The following is a 23,425-nucleotide window of genomic DNA, read 5'->3' on the forward strand; positions in this document are numbered from 1 at the left end:
GCGTAATTAAAATTCTATGGAAAAAATCTCTAGATAGTTAGGTATACCAGTTGATAGTTCGCTCTGAAATCTACACCGCTGCGACTTTATAAATCCAAACTAATAAATGAAAAGAACTCTTGCAGCCTAAGCCGTCAATGCCCAATATAAACCGGCGCCTGAACATTGTCAATTGGTGATGATGGACTAATAAAATTATTCTTTAAGAACTGAGCGAAAAGTAACTCACTTTTAAGTCAACTAAAATAACCCAAAGGAGGTAATAGCAAAAAACATCACGGTCATCACCATCCGGACATTATAATAAGCGATATTTTTAAGACTGTAGTGTATTTTAAAGTCATTTGTGCATCATACCGCAGATCTATTTATAAGGCATGAAGTATGTATCTTTTTTGTGGATTTTTCGAACAATCACGTTCCAACAACGCAATTACCAAAAATACAAAACTATAAAGCATAACGTCGAGTTAAGTTAAAAACTAGCATTTTCAGCTATTAGCAAATGATAATTATATACAAGTATCAAGGAAACAAAAAGTACGCAGTTTTTACCAAAGTCATATTCGAAAATCGTCAAATAATGTAGATACGTTATTAATTAAGATGATTTTCATTTATCTTGCATAAATAATGGCTGCCCAAATATAAATATACATTGTCTTGTTTGTCGTAAACAAAAACACACAAGTAGTAAAATGTTTATAAAAGTATTGTTGACTTTGGGTCTGTTCAATATAAACTTATATGGAATTTACGTGAGTATCCTGAAATGACGTTGTGAGGTTAAGGGTGAAATTCAGAAACGAGACTTATCACGAACTATGACTCTCGTTTGTTTACATAGATAAAACTTTAAAATTATTCACTGAACCAAATTTTATAAGAACAATGTTGAATACGATTATGCCGTATTAAGTATACGTATTAAGCTGATTGGCCGCAAATCAGCTTAGCCCAGACTACGACGTCTCTGAACCGCAGCCTAATATCGCAGAAATAACTAATTGATATCGTCCATCTGTACTTATATATGCCATCAAAAACATAACTTGTAAAAAGTCCAGCAAGTTCTTGTAAGGTAAAAAGTGAGACCCATGGTATCAAGACATGTATGTATTAAGTGATTTAATTTATTCAGTCTCTACTTATGGGACCTTCTGTATTAAGTTATTACGTAATTAGCTAACCTAAAAACTTTTTATACCATATCAATATTAAAAATCTTAGTTTGTTAAACAAAACAAACACTTGTTTTATAGGCGATGACGGCAGACCAAAAGGCGATGATCCATGCGCATTTTGAAAAAATCGGAGCGGAATGTATCAAGGAACATCAAATATCTGTGGACGATATAAAAAACTTGAGAGCTAAGAAGTTGCCAACGGGCGAAAACGCTCCATGTTTCCTGTCTTGTGTATTGAAGAAAATCGGCGTTGTAAGTACACTTTAAAGTAAAATTAACTCTAGCTTGAATAGTAGTAATACAGTGTAACGTGTACAACCATTTTGTCACAAATTTTGGTTTAAACAGCGAGTATGGTGGCTATTACTTAATTTTATACAAAGTGTAGTGATATCAGAAGTCTTTTTAGAGAGTTTATTGGTCACATTTTTATAGGGAGTCTTCCATGCTTTTTAAGCAACAATTCTTACTTTTCAGTCGGTAGCTCATGTCTGAGGTCGTGGTCAGTAAGAAAACATCTAGATCGCACAATCCACCACGCTGAATCCATTAAGCTGTTTCCACCGCTTTCTGTCCAGCACCTCTCTTATTACAGTGTACAGTTTTGAGGACTGGGTCTTTCACTTGATCGGTCCATCTGGTTGGTGTACAGCCACGTGACCATTTGCCTTCTGTGTTACAAATCACGATGGGTTTCTTCAAGTTCTCATCGCCTCTGCGCATTTCTGAAATATGTGAAAGTGAAATCTATAACTCGGATTTTCGACTTGACAAAAACTTAATTAAAACATGATTTAATTGCAAAATTTCGACTTACAAAGGCGTGATTTCTAAGTGTGTTTTTCGATTATATGCAATTAATGAATACATTCACGTCTTTATGACAAAAACAATAGATTAGAAGCCGAACATTCATTGTGGATTTTATTGCTATTATTTCGGGAAATTCAAGTAAGACGTGATTATATTTAACGAACTACGACTTACGGAGTCTCCTTTTTGAAATTCGAGGTACAGAGTATAAATATGTATTATCAATACTTCGTAGGGAATAGCATTTTGTTCGAGTTACAAAGTTAAAAAATTCGAGATATTGCGTATTTAGGGTTTCAGCGGAAAGGAATGGCAAGTTTTTTTAGCTTACTGAGATTTTCAACTTCACGAGGTTTGAGTTATAGAGATTCCACTGTATCTGATTTTCGCTGTCATCAAATGGTAGACACGCGATTCCGTATGTGGAGTTGTTTCAAGATCGAAATATTGGTACGCTTCACAGTCCACGGTATTTTTCGCGTCAAGCTTCAACCAATAACTTGTTAGTTACGCGCAAATCAATCTCTTTCGAAATTCCAATGAATAAACCAGTTGCTTGACCAGCCATGTAGTGTTAAAAACATTTGTTTTAAGTTATTTATTAGCTTAAGTAATTACAGATGGATGACAAAGGCATGCTTCAAAAGGAGTCAGCCATGGAATTAGCGAAAAAAGTCTTCAATGATGACGAAGAGCTTAAAATGGTTGAAGATTATCTTCATTCCTGTTCCCATAGTGAGTAATGTTCAAAATAATAAGCATATAGAATAAAAAATAAATTCGATTTACTACTAGTATATTTTAGGTATGATATCAAAAGCTCTTTTAAAAGTACGTTACTTTGAAGAATATGTGGTAACGCCTTCTCTATTATCTTTGATTTTCTTTTGGTAAATAATAATTGAAGCAAAACTGTTATATTATTTGTTGCACACAATAAAATTTACAAATCCAAATACTTAGTGCAATGAGCGACCTTAGACTTAGTGCAAAGAGAGATAAAAGTAACTCTAAAAAGTGCAAACCGTAAATTTGCATATCATAATCAAGTTTTTAGTATGGTGAGTAAAATATTTTATGTTCACAGTAAACGGTGAAAGTGTAAGTGATGGTGAAAAGGGCTGTGAGCGCGCAATCCTTGCTTACAAGTGCATGTCTGACAATGCATCACAGGTATACAAATTTATTTTAATATAAACTTTAACATTGTCTTTTAATTAAGTCTAATATATATAAATAAATAGTCTGGCAAAAGAGCAATAAGAAAAAAATTGTATATGTATTAATCTTTTTTCAGTTTGGCTTGGAGATGTGAGTTCGTTTCTTCATCCTACTCGTTTCAATATTCAATTTGTTTAATTATAGATAACAAATTTGTTAACAATAAAAATATATACAAATGTTATGTATTGGTTTTATTCACCTATATTCTTATGAGTGAAAACAAAAGACTGTAAATCGATAACATGTTTAATTCAGTATATTGTCTCAAAAAGCCAGCGTTTACATATAATTTCGATTTGTATCTTCTTAACGAGATCCTTCAAACTGAAAACAAAAAGAAAGTTCATAAATACAGGAATATACACATACATCATAAAGTAAATTATAATATGTTTGGTTAAAAAATCAAAATAGTGTAATCGTAAGACATTTTTTTAACAAAAGGTTCACAAAATGTATGAAAAGTTTAATTAATATCTACTATATTACCTCCTTTTTAAATGGCAGTAAGCACTCTATTAACAGCTTGGACCTTTGGCAGCCCTCATTGTCGCCAACAGGTTGGTCGTTTACTGTAAAACAAGTAAATCATACTTTACTCAAATCATATGGAGTCTCAAATCTTAGCATAGCACGCAGAACCGAATAGGTAATACATACGTTAGCATATAATACATGTAGTAGATAATTCGTTTGAAGAACATGATATCATTGATTTTACTACAAAATCTTAATCTTGTAAGTCTACTGACTAGATTGTATCCCTGGGGTCAGATATGTTACTCGTTAAAAGGTAATGTACAGGATTTGCTTAACTAATTTACATCGACTTTATTGCTGGGGGGTTATTTGGAATTATCTTACCAGAGACACATCTTCCGATTATTTCCTGTGCTTTAGCCTGGTCACCAGAATCGGAGAGGTACTTTGAAATTAATTCCTTAGACTTTTCAATGTCAAACTGTCCGCCATCGTTTATCTGTTAAAATAAATAAAAAAGCAACAATTAAATTTCAATAAATAAAATACTTATTATAAACATTATCTACGTATTTACCAAACATACTTTTCATATAACCTGTTGACTAAATATACTTTTATTACTTCGTGGTATCAAATGCATTTTTATTTTTTTAATTATTGAAGTCTTACAATCCCTGTCCGGATTTTTCCCTTGTTACCTGCATGGTCTCACAATAATAAGTACAATCATCTCACAAGAAATAACTTGGTACGATAACATAATATTCTGCTATGTGTTAAGTTACAGTGTAAAAATACTTTTCTTTTCCAACTAGAGTATTTTTATACGTACCACTCCGGCTTTCTTGAATACGCAAGCGATGAAGCATTCGTCCAAACCGTCTATATTTTTCGTCTCCTTGGACTTCTTGATGTCCTCCTCGGAAACTCCATACTTGCCGCTACACTCTTGAATGGTGGGCAGTATAATCGCGTAGAGCTTCATTTTGTCCACTTGATTCAAGGCCTAAAAACTCATAAGTGTTTGCAGTCAGCTTCTAAGAGACGACCTTACTTCCAATTCCTTAACGAGTCAGATGATACAACATTCTCTTTTAATTTTGTCTTACATAGATAAATAAATAGTCTGCCTGAAGAGCATATATCTTTTTTCAGTTTGGCTTGGAGATGTGAGTTCGTTTGTTCATACAACTCGTACTCGTCTCGTGCGCATCTGTTCAACCCCATTTAGTTCGTAGTATATAGTATTTAGTGATTTTAATAGCGATTCAGAGACACACACTTTCCTTAGGTGCATTCGCATCTAGGATATACACCAATGTGCTTTTTAACAATGCAAACAGCGGCTAAACCTGCTTATAAGGTGAACGTAAATGAAGGACATAACTAATAAATGATTAAGGAACTAGTAATGTCAGGTCTCCAAGAACCATATGCCAATTGTTTTTTTTACTATAGCTCTAAATCGCTCGAAATACAAATGTTCATATATGAAATGATATAAATATATATAATAAAAAACTTACTTCTACATCATTAAAGGCCACCGCCAAAAATCCAAGACACAGCAAAGCGAAACGCAACATTTTTTTTACTTTTATATTTTTATTTAAATACGCGGGCGTCTTATACTCATCCAAATTCGTATCTACCTCTGTGTCAAGAATAACAAGTATTTATACTAACGCCAAGTAATTTTTTTTCACATAATTATCTTAAAGCGCATGTATGCAAGTTATTTCCATTGTTTTAATGTGATGCAACAAATTGTGATCGGAACTGCACATTACCTTATACAATTGGCAAATCTTAATCGGCGGATACGATATCGAACCCGGCAGTAATGGGCTATTCGCAAAATCCAAGGTCAAATTAACAGTCGTTTGGTATATATATATTTAAATTAGCTAGATATTTAAAAAAATTCTTAACCTACAAAGTAATCATTAAAACAAATATTAAAAAGAAATTAAAACTAATTCAAAAAGTTTGGTCCCCGTGGCACCTTTAACCTGTTTGATTAGAAAATAGTTTTTAAAATATCAACGGTGATGTCATAATACCCAATGTCACAACCTACTAAGATTTTGGCTTCTGATATGTATGTTGTTGTCTTGTGATGTTGTTTTCTAATATGCAATTAAGTCACCAGCGGTCAATGTCTGACACACCGTCGACTTTTGGTTTAAGTTACGGCAACCTCACGATATTATCTTGCAGCGTACAAACGAGTGTTAAATGCCCATATAGAAAGTCTATTGGTACACAGCCTTGTTTCGAACCTACGACCTCAGGGATGATTTCGTACGCTGATAATACGGTAAAGACACGATCTTTATATTTACATTGGGCTTGAACCATTAATTGCGCAATTGACATGGTACCTGTTTTACTAAGAGATAATGTAATAATGTATAACAGGGGCAAACAGGAGGCTCGCCTGATGTTTAGTCATGACTCCCTTTGACACTTACATTTGCCAAATGGCTCGCAAGTGCTTTAAATTTTGCCGCTATAATAAAAACAATAATTAAATATGAAATATTTTTTTGTCCCGTAATTTTGATCATACCATTTTTATGGTAACTCCAAGTTATATTAATGAAACGATAGTGAGTTATAGCAGCGCGTTCGATATTGCCATAATTATTCTTTTCAAATAAAAAATCAAACATTTTATTCATACATTTAATAGCAATAGTATTTTTACACTGAAAGGACTCTGAAAAAACATCTATTATGATCTAATTGTTAAATTGCGTCTATCTTACATTAAATCTCGGACCTTGATACATAACAACTGGCCATCAAAGTCGGTGCAATTATCCAGTGTGTTATTAGCGCAAAAACACGATGCATATTATCAGACTGAACATTTTTTATGATGTAACCTGATTTATGCAGTCACAATGAGGACCAACAGATGAAATTATTTCCTATTATAAATATAGCCAAATAATAATAAAATATTAATTATATATTTAACGCTTTATATAGTATTGCGAAATAAATATCGTAGTTTAGCTTAGGCTATACGCGTTTTTTGTATATTTATTAAAGTATATCACATCATATCACACACATTCTACATTATAAGTTACAATCTATATATTCTAAAATACCAGACAATTACGGTGAACATAAATTTTACAAAATCAAAAATTCTATATTAGTAATCGTAACAAACAAATTTACAGTATTTATAATTTTATTAACCTACATAATAATAAAAAAATAATAAAAAGAAATTAAAACAAATTTAAAAAGTTTAGTTTTTTCAAAATTATTTATCAATTTCTTAAGGAAACAGGAAATTCTTGGGATTATCTTCATAAATACATTTGGCTGTCCAATAAGCTGACTCGCACAGGTCCTTGTATTTTTTAACTGTAAAAGAAAAATAACTTTTTTAAATCCGAGTGTGTATGTTTTATTTTTAAAAACGTTATTTAGATGGTTCTTAACTACAAATTACATTTGTTACACATTACATAAATACAGGGGCCTGGGTTAAGCTATTCTGATTATGGAGCTCGAAGGTTGACGGACTTTAATTAGAAGTTTTTCTGCAAGATTTTTTTATATATTTGGCTGCCTACGTAGTCATATGTTAACTAGACAAGGACAAAGCGAAATAGTTAATGACTTATCCACTTTTCAACCTGCCGTTGGAGGTATTGACAAACGGCTATCTCTGATAAAATTCGAATCGCCTACGTAAGGACCGCCGACAACGCAGTAACAAGCATGATTTGCACTTGTATTTTTTTTAAATGGAATCTCGATGTTGGCCTAGGGCCTTTACAGCTCAGCTCGGGCTGTTTTGTACCGCGGCTAGCGCAAGAGCGTCTCCTGTGAGACTCGGACCTCGGCTTGGACCGTCGCGGGTCAATCGGAAGGACAGGACGGAAGCTCACTGGAGTGAGCGAAGTACGCAGTAAAGGTCCTCGCCTTCCCCGGTGAAGGCCATTTTTTCCCCTAATCTGATTTTGGCTATTATTATTTTTGGCCGGTATTTCTAATGTTAGTTAAGAAACGCTGGTTCTCCCGGTCCTATAAAGATGATAGCACTTTGTTCTTTGCTTAGGTTTAATAAATTTCAAACCAAGATGGATTATATTTATATCACCTGCAATTAAGACAATTTTCAGTACAAAAAGATACTCACGCAGCCCCTTACAATTCTCTATGGAAATCAGCATACCTTCCTTCATATCATCAGGATAATTTATTTGTACTTGTTTCAGCGATGCCTCGTAACTTATTTTATTGTTTTTGACCTGTATTTACATAACTTATTATTTTACATAAATTATTTTAATTTCGACAATACGTAATACAATTAATTTACCTGCAAATTGTACACATTTTTGAAATGTATATGTGGTATTTAAAACTTATGTTATAGTCAATAGTACAATCAATGTGTCAACAACATCAATCTATTTTCTTACTTAAGTACCTCGAAGTACTGAGTGTCTGTGAAGCCGTGAAATTGGAATATACTGATTAGACCAGCGCAGTAAAATATGAATTATGACAAAGAATATTTATGGATTTAGCTCGAAGATTTCGATTAATGGTTGTAATAAATCTTTGCTAACGATGCAATCATGTGCTCACCCATAGCCTAATTAATAGAATTTGATTAATATAAAAAAACTCACGAGTTGTGTTGTCTTATAAACGCAGGCGATGTAGCACATGACAGGTCTCTCTTCAATGAACTTGCCTTTTTCTATGTCACCAATCAAATCTATAAGAAGTTAATTATTAAAGTACTATGCTCCATAAATGATAAGGCAGTAATAAGACCATATTTTTTGACAGGCGTTATACTACAGACATTATATGTAACTAAAATTTATGAAGTAGTTAGTGTACACCATAAATTAAATGTTATTTGCAATATATTAAAAAAAACATGTGTGTATACTTATGTACACGCGTCAGAAGTTATACTTCTTTGGCGTAACAAGATAAAGATCTTTTTAATTTTTTTATCTGTCGCCTTATTCTACGTTTGTAGAAAACGACACTAACAATTTAAAAACAATATTTAATTTATTGAAAGGTTTATTACACATTCACTAGTTAAATAAAGATTCTTTAAATATGACAAAAAAGATTTCTAGATAATTAAAGAAATTGACATTTTGTATTTTGAAATGTTGACTATGCTAACGTCAGGTTGTCGGATTTTTGTGACGTTGTGCGCGCTAAGAAGTATATCTTCAATATTCAATAACCTAAACAATACATCCCTTTTACGACTCAAATCCCCTTAATCGTCACTGTGCACTGTGGTCTTTCCTTCCAATTTCCAAAAGATTGGTCTCATCGAGGAGTCATTTAGAGGTTAGAATAGAGCTTCATTTAATAACGTAATAAACATCATTTATGGGTAGTTAGAAGTAAAAATATGCGAGACGGTGAACAACGCTTGAAAATAAGCAGAATGAAATATATTAATTTACAAATGTTACATTGTATCCTTACCTTCCGTAACATTAATCTTTTTCATACAATTCCCTTTCACGATTTTAGCAGCATTTTTTATTTGCTTCCTTGTCATCTATACATTTTAATGAAATCAATGTTATTAAATGCCATCTATAATATTAATGCATTGGTTGTCTGGTTAACATGTTTTGTTGTGATCGTTGTCGTGGAATAATTACGGAATATTCCATTATTATATAAACAATAATGCACAGACACAGAATAATTTGTAATTGATATGCGTTGAATAATAGACTTGCTTTAAATATTTGGCTTTTAACTTAACTAACGTATTTTATAGAATATTAATATATTATACTAGCTGACCTGGCAGACGTCGTTTTGTCATTTATATTATTTCCAGGAAAAAAATTTAGTTCAATAAAAATAACGTTCTATTATAAAATTTACAATAGGGGGTGGAAATTTAGGGTTGCTTGAATGCTGTACGATAAAAAAAATAGATTTTTTTTTTGGGTGTACACCCCTATCACTTAGGGCTTTGAAAGATAGATAGTAGCCGATTTTCGGACTTACTGAATAAGTATAAAAAATTCATAAGCATCGGTCGAGCCGTTTCAGAGCAGTATGGGAACGAACATTGTGACAAAAGAATTTTATAAATATAGAGATTAAGTAAATTGTGCAAAACTTATGATTATAATATCGTTTGCCGGTACTTAATGTACCAACATATGATTCGGTGCAAAAATGCACATATGATTCGGTATATTAATTTAGTTAAAGAATTACATAGATTAACGGACCTTTTTTATTGTCCGTTAAGTGTACTGTTAAAAGTTCAGTAATTTTTTCTGTGCTTAGTTAAATTCTTGTTTTTTTTTATTATAATCTTGCTAATTTAGTTCTCATGTTTACTTTTTTTCCGTTTGCAAATTTTATTCACATATCGTGCACTCTTTCAATTTAATGCAATGCAATGGAAATGTTGTGTAACGTACACCCTCGATTTGTAATTTCTGTATGATGTTTCCCTGTGTAAGCAGGTGTAAACTGTGCCCTAAGACAGAAAATCCATGCACATTCGGAATTTGAATCCATGATTTCAGGATATATATAGGACCCACTAGTCCACTGTTCTCTAAATTTTATTGCTTTAAAATTTACAATACTTACCGAATCAATTTCACCTATCAACAAAGCAATCATTATAATAGAACAAAATTCTTTTCCTTCCATTACAGCGAAAACTAACAAATGAATGTCGTTTTCTTGTTCCCTATTAATATAACGTCAGATTAATTGTAGAGCGCGAGTAATTATCAGTCTTTTACAAGATATGTCAACAATTAAAAAACATAATAAATAATGAGATATTTTACAGCAAGGCTACTCCGTAAAATTTGTCCTATTCTAATTATTGATTTAAAAAAGGCTGGAATTGGGATCTGCTGCTCGTAAAGCTGGAATAAAGCCTCCACTTGTTTCAGTCTTCGTAGCCCTTCGTACTTAAATATATTGTTTTTGTCACAGTGTAAGCCTGCAGAGTTCGTCATTCAGAGTACTTAACTTCTAATCCCAGATCTGGTATTTTTTAATTAGAATAATAAATAATAAAAACTTATAGAGATAGGTCCCACACTAGGGAGCTGTGGGTAACTAGATAGCAATCATTCCGTGGTACATGATACATGTTTAAAACAGTTTTTTTTTTAAGTACTTACTTTTTACTAAGTAATCAAACACAAGACATTAAGTGTGCGTGATGAATTTGAGAGTGTACCTGAGAGTAGTTTTTGGAAGCTCAGAATCATGCCAAGATACATATGGCAGATGTAGATTAGAAATCCAATTCGGCTAGCATATTTTCATTTGATTTGTGAGTTTGTATCTGGATAGTTTGGCTATCTCAGAATCCATAGATTGGGAGATTTTATTATAGGGTAAGGCAGTGCCCCCTAGATGCATATACATAAGGTGTGATTGAGCTGTTATCGTATTGAATTAGTTATTATAAATGTTTGTAAATAAATTTTTTGAGCATTAAACAAGAGAGTGGGGAATAGTTCGCGCATCGTACACAGCGCGGGACACAAACGTCAACTGCTTACCAATCACGCGATCGACACGTCACTCTCTCCCCCCCCTTCCAGTGATACCTAATTTATTCAATTTATCAGTACATACTAATAAAAGTTAAAACGGTGGTTACATGACATATCCGCCTGATGTAGGTAATTTGAGAAAATTGCGTCTTTGACGTATTATATTGTTAGAGACTTTTAATAGAATATTTTGCTAATTAATGCTCATTTACTTCACTTTTTTATTTCGGCCTTGTAGAAGAGACTGATAAAAGTCGGACACAGATCATACGCTAAAGAATTTTATTTTCAGGTCTATTTAAAATTAACAACAATGTACCTTAAATTAAACACACTATTTATTTATTAAGGAAATACAAAACTGGCCGGATCACTATCATACAAGCATTTTGTTGAGTAGAAAATCCCTTCACACATATCGTCGTATTTGTACTCTGAAACACGTCAAATTCGTAAACACTAGTGCATAACATACACATTATAAGCAGTTAATTAGGGATTGCGTTATGATGTTATAATTATGGTACTGAAAACCAGTGATGTGACTTTCCCCCATTCATATCCTGATAAGCCTCAAAGTGAGCACCCACGTAGTCTATCACAGCAATATATTTGATGCGAAAAGTTGATAAAACCTGCACAACTTATTGCTAGTGTATCGCCTATATATGTGAAAAAAAGCACCCAGAACATTATTATATTCTATGTATAATTTCTTTCTCACTTATTACTCAACTATTAACATGTAACCACTACTGCTTAATATTCAATTATTGTCACGTTTTTTTTTTAAAGGCGTAGAATTATAATAGTGTTTTTCTTGAATATTTGATCGACTTTAAAAAACTTAGGAGGTTTGCTTTTTTTAAAGTTAATATGTAATTTTTTTGTCTGTTTCCGGACATAATATATTGATAATTGAGCTGCCAAATAACTGAAATTAACTGAAACGTTTTTAGTTTTGTTTGTAATTAAGGTTTTTATTAATAGTACGCTTTTAAATCTAAGATTTAAAAATGTTGATCCATAAAACGTAATTGATTTTGTATAACTTATCTATATATTTTATTACTTAGAGATGTACAGTCAATTAACGTTCATAACTCCGACGACATCTATTTAATAAATAAGCAGAATCTCGGCAAGAAATTGTCACATTCGTTAACGCTGCAATTTTGTACTATACTTACGTATATCAAAACACTTGTCGACTCCTTTCTTCGCGGCTCCACGTAGGTCTTGTGGATACAATGCATCTATTTGTTTGACCACTAGATCCCTATCGAGCCTGTTGTTTTTCACCTAGAATTTCACAAAAATCATACGAGCCAAAAAAATAAAAAATGTTAGGATATAATGATATTGCACCTGGCATATGCGAATATTACTTCGTTACTATGTTTTAGTTTTAAATTAAGTAATTTATTATCTACATTTGCATATGATAAATAAATTTATATATTTAAGAATATTTCGCATGGATATTTAGATTTAATTATCAGAAGGTTATAAATTAGAGTAACTCACCACTAGAGCAGCTTTGTAGACACAAGCAATATAGCACATGACGTTGTGGTCTTCGATGAATACACCTTGCTCTATTTGACCTACTTTATCTGTAATATTTAGTTTATAATTGGTTTTCTTACAAGATTGTACATATTAAATAACTAAACATAAACCTTGTTCTACTACTATGGAGTAGGCGATCATTGTAATATCGAAGCTGATCGTTGTTTCATTCATTATTTGATTATTAAACGTACACAGGACGGGAATTCTTAACGGACTGGGCAGACGGTAGTGCAAATGCAATGCAAGTAAAAATATTATTTGATTAGTTTTACCATTATTAACTCCATATTTGGGCATACACTGGTTCTTCATAATAGTAAACGTTTTCTTTATTTGAACTCGTGACATCTAAAAGGATAATCATTATTTAATTGTTTCACATATGCCTATCGTATAACATTAATCGTTACGTACTCGTACTCGTTAAATGGCTATCAGGGATTTAGAAACGAGTCTTAGCGCTGAGTCTGACTCCCCTACGTCAAATATAATAAGTTTTGACGTACGGGACATAGTTCGCACAAAGTCTCAAAGTCAAATAAATTTAAAAAAATATAGTTATAAATATTACTCTTCCAGTTCATTTACAAATATGACCAAAAATATATTTACAACTTACCGCGACTGTCAAAGGCAAAATCACTAAAAACTTTGCTAAAAAAGGAAGTGATTTACACATATTGGACCTTTGCTGCTTCAAAAACATTTTGGACTAAAACTGTTTTTGTTAAATAATGACTATAAATAGCTGATTTAACAAATACTTGCGCACAAATTAATGGTTGACGAGGACTGCAATTTTAGAAAATTATAGCTGAAAATTTAAGGTTTAGTCTCTGAACTATACTTGATAATAATGCAAATTATTCTAGTAAACAATCATTTTATCGCCAAATCATTCATAATTGGAATGAATTGAATTACGATAATTTATATTACATTTACGATGATTTATGATAAACGATACAGTACACACTACCTAGCTACTCGGTCACATATCTGACTGACTGCGTGCCCGATAGGTGTCCAGTACGTAGGGGTCCTTAATTTAAAAAAAACGATCCAGTATCACAGGCTAAAGTGCGCCTGTTTTTAAAGAAGATGGGCAGGTTTGCCGTCTGTGGCTGGACAGTGGAAATGTAGAATTAGCCTCGACGCCTGGTGAAGAAACTCTACTGTTCCAACATATCCGATCTCTCTCTGGTAAATACGATGAAATAAATGAATGATATAGGAATGTTACCCAATTTTATTTTATACCAATTTCAAAAAATTAATTAATACGAGATACAGACGTGAGCATGTTTTACTATGATAATTTAAAGTATAGTGATTTCAGTAAATATTTTATTAAAGAATCATATTACAAATAAGCCTCATGGAAAAATGAAGTTCTTTGCATCGTAATCGTACATACATTTAGCCGTCCAATAGGCAATTTCGCATATATCCTTATACTTTTTACCTGAAATATAAAACAGTAATTATATTAAGACGTTTTAGAAATGCGGCGAATATTTCTATATGTAAATTTATATTTAAATTGTTATGTGTATTAATGATAATCTGTCAAGTAGTTATACCATAGCAAAAAAGGTACATCAACGATTTTAGAACGACGTACTCGTTTAAATTTTCCAAACAAATATTTATTGATACCTTTACTACCGACAGTTATTTAAATAAAGTATAAATTTGGTCTACAGTACGTCCTGGGACACTTAGGCCTCTTATAGCTCTCTCCATCCCTGGCAACCATAGGCAACACGGCCTTAGGATTTCCTGACCATCTCTCCATCGCCTGACCTGTCTACCTGGTTTTCTTTTACCACCTCGTGGCTTCTATAAGGTAGCCTAATCCCAACTGGTAATATATTTAGTACCAACTTAATAGATTATGAATTGTTATTTATAGGAGTTTTTTGCTATAGAAAACGCATTTAGTACGTACTTACATGATTTGATCTAAAATACACCAACTCTAATCTAACTTTACTAAGTCTAACCCTATCTTAGTAATTAGAAAAATAACTTACTAATGTCTTTACAATGAGCGGCGGAAGCTTTTACTGCATCTCTCATTTCCACCGGAAACATTGTATCGATTTGTTTGATCACAGCGTCATACGAAAGCTTATTGTTTTTAATCTGAAATGATATAGACTAGTTTCATTTTAGTTTTTATAAATATATGACAATAAATCTATAGAAAATTGAGTACATATTTTGTTAACATGGAGTACATCCCCATGCCATATAACCACTCTGGCCATGAATACTATTACATTAAAAAAATTTCATTATTTTGAATTTGGAACACGTATATTATTCTAAAAACTTTTAAAATATGCCGTGGACTTTCCAGCAGACTATCTGCACCTGGTCACAAGGCATCTAACGTTCCGGACTTCATAAGAGCTGAAGACCGGAATAATCTAGTCCAGACCTCACCCTTCAGACTTCAAATTATGCACAGTTTTATTACGTAAATCCATAGATTCGGAGCCAAACAGATAAAGGCCTATTTAGAAGCTAAAGATGGCAATTTCGAATGGAATATTTTTTGATTTTTTGCCGAGTCTTTAATAATATTACATTATTTCATTTAAAAAAACGCATTTTAATTTATAACCGGATTTATGGCTGGACTTACCTAGTCTGCTAACTTTACAATTCGAACGTTATAGGTTTTTAAAAAAACAAGTTTCGTTCTCAAATCTTGTATGTATGATTTGTCTGTATATATATATCAATGTTGGCACATAAACGAGTATGTTGCACTAGATTCTTTCTTAATGTAACGGTGATAAAAACACAATGTTGTTTTGTGCAAAAATTTTAATCGAACAGAAACAAGAAGAAGATAAATTTCACTAAGCCACGAAGACGGTTACCATAGTCTATTATAACTTACCACCTGAGTCATAGTGTAGATGCAAGCCACATAACACATCACATTTCGTTCTTCAATAAATTTCCCTTGCTCTATTTTACCAACTTGATCTGAAACAGATACTCTATTACAACGAATTCAAACATAATATTTTTAATATTGCTTTATTGAGGTATTCATTTACTATTCGAGCATATTAAAGCAAAAATACGTAGTTTTATATTATATAGTAGTTTATAGTATAAAATACGTAGTTTTATATACGTGCTAAAAACTGATAGTGAAACACTGTTGATAACAGCAAACAGCAGTTTAAAATAGCAATTGACAGCCTCAAGAACACATGTATGACATAGTAGATTAAAAAGAATATTTAGGTATAACTTTTTTATAAATTGCTTTGACACTTAATTACATCCATTAATTTATCAATCAAAAGTATCTCAATTGTTTTAAGTGGCGGGGAAATTTCGCCATCATGCACTATTACGAGTAAAAAGTAAATACAATACTTGCCAACCTTCTGTCACATCATTTTTGGGCATACAACTTTTCTTCATCAATTTCCCGGAGTTTTTCAATTGTTGTCGGGTCATCTATTAAACAAAATTTTATTATTTTAAATAAATTCATTTTGAAAATATTGACTAATCTCACTACTCACCGCAAGGGTGAAGGGCACAAAAACTAAAACTAAAACAAACATTATTTTTTGTACACACATTTTTACTAAAATATAAAAACTGCAACATGCACCGTGTCTCAGTTATTATATACTTAAAGTTCTAGACTACTTGATGGTTTGATTGATTGTAAGTGATACATTGCATAGAAAAAGTGAGGTATTACCATCTAATAACTTAATATTATGACGTTTAATTTTACGTACATACCATTACCTATATTTATCTACTAAGCTGCTATACTAATTACGAGCAGTCTATTCAAGTTAATTCTGGAGTTTAGGTTCGATTAGAATGTGCATGTATCTAGGCTAGGTTTTGGTGGAGAATCATGCTTATTCACATGGCTTACATTACTGCTTAAGGGTAGCGCTAAGTATGGGCCAAGATATGATAATTATATTAAGAACATAGTTCTTGTCAAACTTCGCTAAATCGGGCTTCTCTTGTTTTTAAAAACAAATTCATTAATTTGACAGTATAATCTGTAAGGAGTAAATGTCTCAAGTTCAAAAGTAGTTAAAACTTATAAACATATAAATTTAACAAACATAAACTTCCCGAAGATTCAGCACAGATTAGAGTCTGAGCGTCTCAGATATGAACAACTAATAACAAATTATTAACACCTGTTTTTTATCTATGTTTAAGGTAAAACAATAATGTATAAAGGAAGTGTAAATAAATAAATAAACGTAAGTTATGGATTTTGACATACGCATGTCATAGTTGGCGCAAATTTTGCTACTGAATAAACTTAGTCTCGATTATTTACCTGAGGGTATTTATTATATTTTAACTACTTTTTTCGAATGAATGACTAGTAAAGTTTCTTACCGTCTTATTGGAACCATTCACAAATCGTTGGTTAGCAATATTCCTATTTAATTATCTCAGTAACAATCAACGTTGTTAATTAAGTGGCAAGTGTCAGATGTGTTATTAATCAATTATCACCTGTTCATATAAGTTCACACCAATCTAGAACTATTCTAGTGTATGCCATGTCAGTTTCATTTGTAGTCTTTATAGTCGTTTTAGTTCTTGCTTTGTGTAATGCAGTAAGTTTGATCTATGGTCATAGATGCGATTTATTGAAATCATTTAATACTTGAATCGGTTATTAGTGTTTATTTATATATCTTTCACGATATTCAGATGACGATGAAACAACTGAAATCGACGGGGAAAATGATGAGAAAAACCTGTCAGCAGAAAAATAATGTTGAGGATGGTACGTTGTTTATAAAAATATTTTACCGTCTTATGTTCAAAAATTTAGGTTTTGGTCACAAACAACAATATTTATAGACAACAATGTTCAAGATTAAGCTTAACTTACGATATACTATATATTTCTGAAAGTCCTCTTTCGCTCTTTTGAGTTCTGTTCAACCGCACCACATAGCTCACACCCACTCATATGACACCAATAACATCACAAACGCTCTCCTGTAATCTTTAATTATCATCAGAATCGCTTAGCGTATACAACAAAAAGAAAAATAAATTAATTGTTGCGTATCCTTCGACTTAACTTGCTTGTTTTTACTATACCGCATTTTTATCAGATTAATTTATGATATTGAAGATGTCTTGTATGGCTAAAATTAATTGGAACGAATAATTCAAACTTCGATGTTTCAGAACATGTAGATGCAATATCAAAAGGTGAATTCAGGGAAGAAAAGGAAGTGATGTGCTATATTGCGTGTATTATGAAAATGGCTAATGCGGTATGACTGATAAATGATAAGCATTTAATAAGAAATGTTTCATGATAATTTTTATACTTTTAGAAAAAATGAAAATATATGAATTATTTATTATTAATTTTACTATCGTAATGAAAACATTGCGAATATAAGAAATAGAAATAAAATACTATAGTATTAGCTCTTCATTTTACTAAGTTTACAACATTTTAATGTCACGAATTTCATCGATTTTAAATAAATAATATTCTTAACCTGCATAGTGATAATAATAACAAGTATAAATAGAAAATATTAATTTTAAAGAGTTTGGGGCCTGTGGCAGTGTACCTTTAACGCTGGCAGCATTTGCTCGCTGTATTGCGATACTTATTCGTTAAGCGAGGAAAGCATCAGCCCTGGGGTCACCAGTACTATCTGCCAGACGTCAACTTAAATCTTTAATTAGCGCCTGTGTACTTGAACCCCACCAAGAGTCTCTACTCCAAAGGAAACAAAATTAAAGTTTGAGGAAAGACTCTTATATACTCTTGGTAAAAAATGTATTTGTGTATTGGAAATAAATTGATTCCATTTTAAATTGATACAAGAATATCAATAGGTACATATTTAAACTTTATTTTCCCAGATTAAGAATGGCAAACTAAACTATGAATCAGCTATGAAACAAGCAGATTTACTACTTCCAGAAGAAATAAAAGAACCTACAAAAGCCGCCATCACAGCATGTAGGAAAGTAGGCGAGTATCTTTTTTAAGTCACGTATTAATAATATTTAACAAAATTGTACAAGTGAATTTAAATATCTACTAGCTGACCCGGTAAACGTTGTTTGCCATGTATATTATTTCCAGGAAACTTTTTTTAGTCCAATAAAAAAACCTATCTACTATAATAAAAATAGGGTTTAATCGTAGAGGGGTGACAACTAAGGGTTGTATGTGTTGTTGTATGCTGTTTCATAAAAATAAAAAATTGTCTAAAAATTCAAAAATAAAATTTTGGGGTGAACACCCCTTATCACTTAGGGGTTTGAAAATTAGATAGTAGCTGATTCTCAGACTTACTGAATATGCATAAAAAATCATAAGCATCGGTCGAGCCGTAACGGAAGAGTATGGAAACAAACATGAAACACGAGAATTATATATATATATATACAGAGATAGAAGAAATATAGACTTAATTTGTCAAGGAAAATATGATGCAAATATGAGTTGGTACTCAAGTTTTGATTAAACAGCTAAACCACCATAGTCGTAGCATAAAAACTAAACTATACCATGCCACTCATGGTATATTAGTATATTTGCGGGTAACTGTGTTGTAACATTTTTTGCACAAACATTTTACGACATGTACGTTTAAAACAAAAAAAAATACTGGTTTTAGACACCTATAAATAATGAATTGTTGTCTTTGTTTTAGCCGACTCATACAAAGATATATGTGAAGCTTCGTTCCACGTCACAAAATGCATTTATAATGAAAATCCGGATGTATTTTTCTTCCCTTAATAAAGTAAATATTGATTATGTTATTTATTCATTTAAAACCTTAAGGGCGGAAAATCAAGTGTTGGCTGAATGGTTACAACAAAAGAAATCTCGCTATTGTACGAGTTTTAAGTTACATATCCCTAATTCGAAGGATTTCCATAAATTCAAATTTAATGTGTGCGTTAAAGTATGAATTCCAGTTTAAGGTAAAAACATAGCTGCGAAAGAACATATAAAAAAAATCTGATCAATTTAAAAACGTATACGTATCGTAATGTAAAGTTTATAGACTATATTGTTTATTAATGACTGGAAATAAAGTCCAGAAGTTATTTATCAAAATAATCAAAAGGTAATTGCAAAGTATTCAATTAATACATAATACTTACAAGTACCTACGGGAAATAACAATCATTTCCGCTTCGAACAAAAGGTATATTTTCATACGTGAAGCTAATATTTTTCCGCAACCATTATGCTGGCTCATATCAGGACAATTATATGCAATTTTTCTAATAAGACGTCTGATATGCTATTAAAATGGCACTACGAAAGGTTGGTACTTAAAAATATGCATGATTTGCAATTTCATGCTGCAATATTATTCTCTAAGATTGTTTTTTGTTACAATAGAAACGCGCAAAGCCTTTTATATATTTGAATTTGATAAAAAATCACAAATATTAAATAGGATTCTTGTGTTCAATTGAGGTTTATTTGATATCAGCAATAGTATTTGTAAAAAAAGTACAAAGGTGTCTACTACTTTCAGTGCTTTATCGATTTCTAAGTGTATTTTCATTTATAATTTGAAATCATAAAAGTAATTTATTGGAGTTGTTTGCACAATTAAATACTAAACATTTATAAATTGTTAATTTTCAAGGGTTTACATGAAAATACTTATAAAAATTAATAAATTTCGCTAACGCTGTTTTAGCAATTCCAATAACGCTGTATAATATTTATATATTGGCGTATTTTCTGTCTGAATTTCTGAAGTGAAATATACCTATAATTTACAAAAAATCGTTACAAACTACTAATCCGCAAATCCTGTGCATTGAACATTTTTTTTGGTAACGAACCACCAACAAAAAATCTGTGTACTTTCAGGGTCAAAATTATTATCATTAATCCGTCTAATCTAAAAAACATTAGGCAAAACATAATGATGTTTTAATAAAACATTATATATATATAAAGATTATTCGGATAAGTATCGTCAGTGTTGAAACTGAAGATGAATAAGATTTATATATTGTTGTGCGTGTGTTTTGTGGGGGCTGCTTTTGTAAGTATCAGTTTATTTATAAATTCATTTTAACGACAACTTCGTAGCGCTTCAACTTTTGATATTTAATTATTTAAAGATGATCTCATATCGTCGAAATCTGGGTCTAAGGAATGACAGTTTTTTTAAGATAAACCCTTCTCGTACGAACAAGATAATTACTCACAGAGAGAAACGCACTTACTTATCATCCTTGATGAGTCATTGAATATTACTACCTCGAGTGATTCTTACTGAACGAATTATTTATTATTACTATTTCATTCGAGCAACCGACAAACTCGACTAAATTATAATCTCTTTCAATATTTTAAAATCCTAAGTTATGGTATGAAAGCGTAAAGGTATCTAAACCATTAACATTTATATCATTGAAAATATGAATCTAAAAATAATCGTAGGGAGCCGAAGCAGATGTAAAAGCATGGTTCTTGGAAAAAGCGATGGAGTGCAGTCAGGAACATGCGGTCAACAGTGAAGAGATGAAAATGCTTAATGACCATAAATTCCCAGAGAGCAACACCGCTAAGTGTCTTTTGGCGTGTGTCTTCAAAAAAGCTGAATGGGTGAGCTACAATAGCATTCCATAAATCGTTAAATAGGTTTTTGTCATTGACATATTTTTACTAACAACGAAAAGTAATGTAAGCTTCCGAAAATTGATTCAAAGCTTATATAAAAACACGTAAGTAAATGTTTAATATATAGACAAAAGGTCTTATACATAACCAATAGAAACCTAGAAGGTATTTCAGGCTTCTATAGTTTATGAATTAAAAATCTATTCACTCTTGTCGCGTAAAATAAATATTAGACAATACAATTCAAGTTACTACTTTAGTCTTATCTCAAAGGAACGGGCGAAGTAAATTTTCTTCTATAACCAAATTCCTTTATAATATTAAATGTTTGCAGATTGATGAAAACGGCATGTTTAGCGAAGACAATGCTTATAAACTATCACTAAAAGAATTTCCAGATGATAAAGAAAAACTGGCAAACTCTAAGAAAGTATTGGGATTGTGCAAGACAGGTAATAATTAATATATAATATAATAGATCATAGAATAAGACATTACCTCAAAATTAGGAAAAATATAGGTTTTATAATATATATTTCTCATTTCACGTAAGAAACACATGTTCATGTTTGTTGCATGAAAAATTGGACTAATATTATATATTCTCGTGGTGCTGTTTTCAGATCTGAAGATTGATACAAACAAGCTTTAGTTTTTGATAAATAATGAAAACCCGTTTTTACAATAAATATATTGATTATCAAGAAAACTGTTAGAAAAGAAAATAAAGAAAATCTTTCATAAGCTCTTCTTGCTTGGCTTAATTCTCGAGATCTGTTTCTAATGCTCCAACTAGACTGCTTTCATATGATCATTCCAGTGACCCTGGTAACGTTCCTCCATATTAGGAATGTCAGGGAAACTGTCTAAATGGCTGTGAAGGTGTTGTATCTTGATGCTCGTATGCCGGTATGTCTGCTGGAAGTGTGGCAACATCAGTTCAATATGCGCCGCAGCTTTCATTTTTTTTGTTCTCTAGAAAAATTTGGGCAGTCCAAACGAATTCATTCCATTTATACGTTTTTTTGTCATGCAATTATTAAAATTTTCATCTATTATCAACAAATTAGCAAACAACAGTCATAACATTCCATGCAACAGAACAACAGTTTGTATTTCCCTTGTCTAATAGTTAAAATATTTGAGATATTGCGTGACCTTATCAATGAGCTTATGGTTCATTTTGCGGTTTGTTGTAATCTAAAAAATATCTCAATGAGTAACATGAATCACAACTGAAGTAAATAAATTGCGTTTAGTAACATTAAGTTCAAATTATAAGCTTTACTGTAATACGATCGACACTACCTACGACACCACCAACACGACTAAGTACTTTCAAACCAAAATACATATTGTATATTTTCAGTCAACGATGAAAATGTTGGAGACGGAGCCGAAGGGTGTGAACGAGCTTCACTACTTGCTTCATGTTTAGTCAAAAACGCCGTACAGGTAAATATATTGGGCTAGTGTACGTTTATCGTTATCGTTATCGCACTACGTGAATTAATTGTAAACTATTTTCATTTCAGAACGGATTTCTTCTTCAATAACAAGATATAAAACTTTTTAAATAAAATAATCATTGTAACAACTGGTTTTTCTTATTCTTAATCATAATTAAGTACCCAGAATGAAATGCCTCTATAATCATTATCACAAGGCGGTTGACAGCAGAGTTGCATCAAATCATTCTTTTGAAACTGTTTGAAATTATATTAGCTCGTATTTAGCGATAATTTCCTTACATAATGTGCATGAAACGTCAATCATGATAATTCTGACAATAAAGTATGAGTATGCTCTCCTTAAGGAGATTACATATTCATTTGAAGCATATAGAAGTTTTCGACCTAATATGATTAACTTGTAGTTCGAAACTTAGTTTTAATTATTTTTATAATAAA

At 31.6% G+C, this 23,425-nt stretch overlaps 6 protein-coding genes across 9 annotated transcripts; 3 read left to right on the forward strand and 3 right to left on the reverse strand.

The window, feature by feature from the left end:
* Positions 1 to 698: 698 nt before the first annotated feature.
* Positions 699 to 3,355, forward strand: LOC123706869 (general odorant-binding protein 28a-like). Its single transcript, XM_045656437.1, has 5 exons — positions 699 to 758; positions 1,263 to 1,439; positions 2,621 to 2,735; positions 3,088 to 3,173; positions 3,298 to 3,355. Exons 1-5 carry the CDS (start codon positions 699 to 701, stop codon positions 3,313 to 3,315), a joined length of 456 nt encoding a protein of 151 aa, XP_045512393.1. The 3' UTR covers positions 3,316 to 3,355.
* Positions 3,356 to 3,458: 103 nt separating this feature from the next.
* Positions 3,459 to 5,385, reverse strand: LOC123706874. The gene is made up of 5 exons (XM_045656448.1): positions 5,234 to 5,385; positions 4,540 to 4,713; positions 4,089 to 4,203; positions 3,714 to 3,796; positions 3,459 to 3,548 (listed from the first exon to the last, which is right to left on the reverse strand). The coding sequence occupies exons 1-5, from the start codon at positions 5,291 to 5,293 to the stop codon at positions 3,531 to 3,533; spliced, it is 450 nt and encodes a 149-aa protein (XP_045512404.1). The 5' UTR covers positions 5,294 to 5,385; the 3' UTR covers positions 3,459 to 3,530.
* A 1,578-nt stretch (positions 5,386 to 6,963) lies between these two features.
* Positions 6,964 to 13,609, reverse strand: LOC123706630. Its single transcript, XM_045655902.1, has 11 exons — positions 13,470 to 13,609; positions 13,123 to 13,198; positions 12,803 to 12,891; positions 12,466 to 12,577; positions 11,633 to 11,709; positions 10,954 to 11,027; positions 10,347 to 10,449; positions 9,207 to 9,282; positions 8,375 to 8,463; positions 7,876 to 7,987; positions 6,964 to 7,094 (listed from the first exon to the last, which is right to left on the reverse strand). Exons 1-11 carry the CDS (start codon positions 13,554 to 13,556, stop codon positions 7,006 to 7,008), a joined length of 984 nt encoding a protein of 327 aa, XP_045511858.1. The 5' UTR covers positions 13,557 to 13,609; the 3' UTR covers positions 6,964 to 7,005.
* On the forward strand, positions 8,974 to 19,676 carry LOC123706889 (general odorant-binding protein 72-like). 4 transcript variants are annotated; one of them, XM_045656493.1, is made up of 5 exons: positions 8,974 to 9,065; positions 17,585 to 17,660; positions 18,074 to 18,162; positions 18,770 to 18,881; positions 19,570 to 19,676. In XM_045656493.1, the coding sequence occupies exons 2-5, from the start codon at positions 17,585 to 17,587 to the stop codon at positions 19,656 to 19,658; spliced, it is 366 nt and encodes a 121-aa protein (XP_045512449.1). In that variant the 5' UTR covers positions 8,974 to 9,065; the 3' UTR covers positions 19,659 to 19,676. The 4 variants fall into 4 exon arrangements, with proteins under 4 accessions (XP_045512449.1, XP_045512459.1, XP_045512438.1 ...); XM_045656503.1 differs by lacking the exon at positions 8,974 to 9,065 and adding an exon at positions 17,144 to 17,207; XM_045656482.1 differs by lacking the exon at positions 8,974 to 9,065 and adding an exon at positions 17,251 to 17,293.
* On the reverse strand, positions 14,200 to 16,946 carry LOC123706904 (general odorant-binding protein 72-like). The gene is made up of 5 exons (XM_045656517.1): positions 16,779 to 16,946; positions 16,264 to 16,339; positions 15,765 to 15,853; positions 14,887 to 14,998; positions 14,200 to 14,315 (listed from the first exon to the last, which is right to left on the reverse strand). Exons 2-5 carry the CDS (start codon positions 16,337 to 16,339, stop codon positions 14,227 to 14,229), a joined length of 366 nt encoding a protein of 121 aa, XP_045512473.1. The 5' UTR covers positions 16,779 to 16,946; the 3' UTR covers positions 14,200 to 14,226.
* Positions 19,677 to 20,869: 1,193 nt separating the features above from the next.
* LOC123706880 (general odorant-binding protein 19d-like) lies at positions 20,870 to 23,112 on the forward strand. The gene is made up of 5 exons (XM_045656461.1): positions 20,870 to 20,934; positions 21,336 to 21,500; positions 21,850 to 21,967; positions 22,885 to 22,970; positions 23,051 to 23,112. Exons 1-5 carry the CDS (start codon positions 20,884 to 20,886, stop codon positions 23,069 to 23,071), a joined length of 441 nt encoding a protein of 146 aa, XP_045512417.1. The 5' UTR covers positions 20,870 to 20,883; the 3' UTR covers positions 23,072 to 23,112.
* The last annotated feature ends 313 nt before the right edge of the window (positions 23,113 to 23,425 follow it).

Source organism: Pieris brassicae, chromosome 1 (assembly GCF_905147105.1).
Source record: "Pieris brassicae chromosome 1, ilPieBrab1.1, whole genome shotgun sequence".
Lineage (NCBI taxonomy): Eukaryota > Metazoa > Arthropoda > Insecta > Lepidoptera > Pieridae > Pieris > Pieris brassicae.

Excerpts from the sequence above, each read along its gene's own strand:
- LOC123706880 (XM_045656461.1), top strand. The coding sequence starts at position 20,884 with ATGAATAAGATTTATATATTGTTGTGCGTGTGTTTTGTGGGGGCTGCT. Across the intron at positions 21,501-21,849 it reads TCTTCAAAAAAGCTGAATGG|ATTGATGAAAACGGCATGTT; the intron begins GTGAGCTACAAT and ends AAATGTTTGCAG. Across the intron at positions 21,968-22,884 it reads ATTGGGATTGTGCAAGACAG|TCAACGATGAAAATGTTGGA; the intron begins GTAATAATTAAT and ends GTATATTTTCAG.
- LOC123706904 (XM_045656517.1), bottom strand. The coding sequence starts at position 16,339 with ATGACCCGACAACAATTGAAAAACTCCGGGAAATTGATGAAGAAAAGT. Across the intron at positions 15,854-16,263 it reads CAAAAATGATGTGACAGAAG|ATCAAGTTGGTAAAATAGAG; the intron begins GTTGGCAAGTAT and ends TATCTGTTTCAG. Across the intron at positions 14,999-15,764 it reads TCTACACTATGACTCAGGTG|ATTAAAAACAATAAGCTTTC; the intron begins GTAAGTTATAAT and ends ATATCATTTCAG.
- LOC123706874 (XM_045656448.1), bottom strand. The coding sequence starts at position 5,293 with ATGTTGCGTTTCGCTTTGCTGTGTCTTGGATTTTTGGCGGTGGCCTTT. Across the intron at positions 4,204-4,539 it reads TATTCAAGAAAGCCGGAGTG|ATAAACGATGGCGGACAGTT; the intron begins GTACGTATAAAA and ends TTATTTTAACAG. Across the intron at positions 3,797-4,088 it reads AATCGGAAGATGTGTCTCTG|TAAACGACCAACCTGTTGGC; the intron begins GTAAGATAATTC and ends CTTGTTTTACAG.
- LOC123706869 (XM_045656437.1), top strand. The coding sequence starts at position 699 with ATGTTTATAAAAGTATTGTTGACTTTGGGTCTGTTCAATATAAACTTA. Across the intron at positions 759-1,262 it reads TAAACTTATATGGAATTTAC|GCGATGACGGCAGACCAAAA; the intron begins GTGAGTATCCTG and ends CTTGTTTTATAG. Across the intron at positions 2,736-3,087 it reads TCTTCATTCCTGTTCCCATA|TAAACGGTGAAAGTGTAAGT; the intron begins GTGAGTAATGTT and ends TTATGTTCACAG.
- LOC123706630 (XM_045655902.1), bottom strand. The coding sequence starts at position 13,556 with ATGTTTTTGAAGCAGCAAAGGTCCAATATGTGTAAATCACTTCCTTTT. Across the intron at positions 13,199-13,469 it reads TTTTGCCTTTGACAGTCGCG|ATGTCACGAGTTCAAATAAA; the intron begins GTAAGTTGTAAA and ends TTATCCTTTTAG. Across the intron at positions 10,450-10,953 it reads CTTCCAAAAACTACTCTCAG|GGAACAAGAAAACGACATTC; the intron begins GTACACTCTCAA and ends TTATATTAATAG.
- LOC123706889 (XM_045656474.1), top strand. The coding sequence starts at position 17,431 with ATGTCAGTTTCATTTGTAGTCTTTATAGTCGTTTTAGTTCTTGCTTTG. Across the intron at positions 17,488-17,584 it reads TTCTTGCTTTGTGTAATGCA|ATGACGATGAAACAACTGAA; the intron begins GTAAGTTTGATC and ends CACGATATTCAG. Across the intron at positions 18,163-18,769 it reads TTATGAAAATGGCTAATGCG|ATTAAGAATGGCAAACTAAA; the intron begins GTATGACTGATA and ends TTATTTTCCCAG.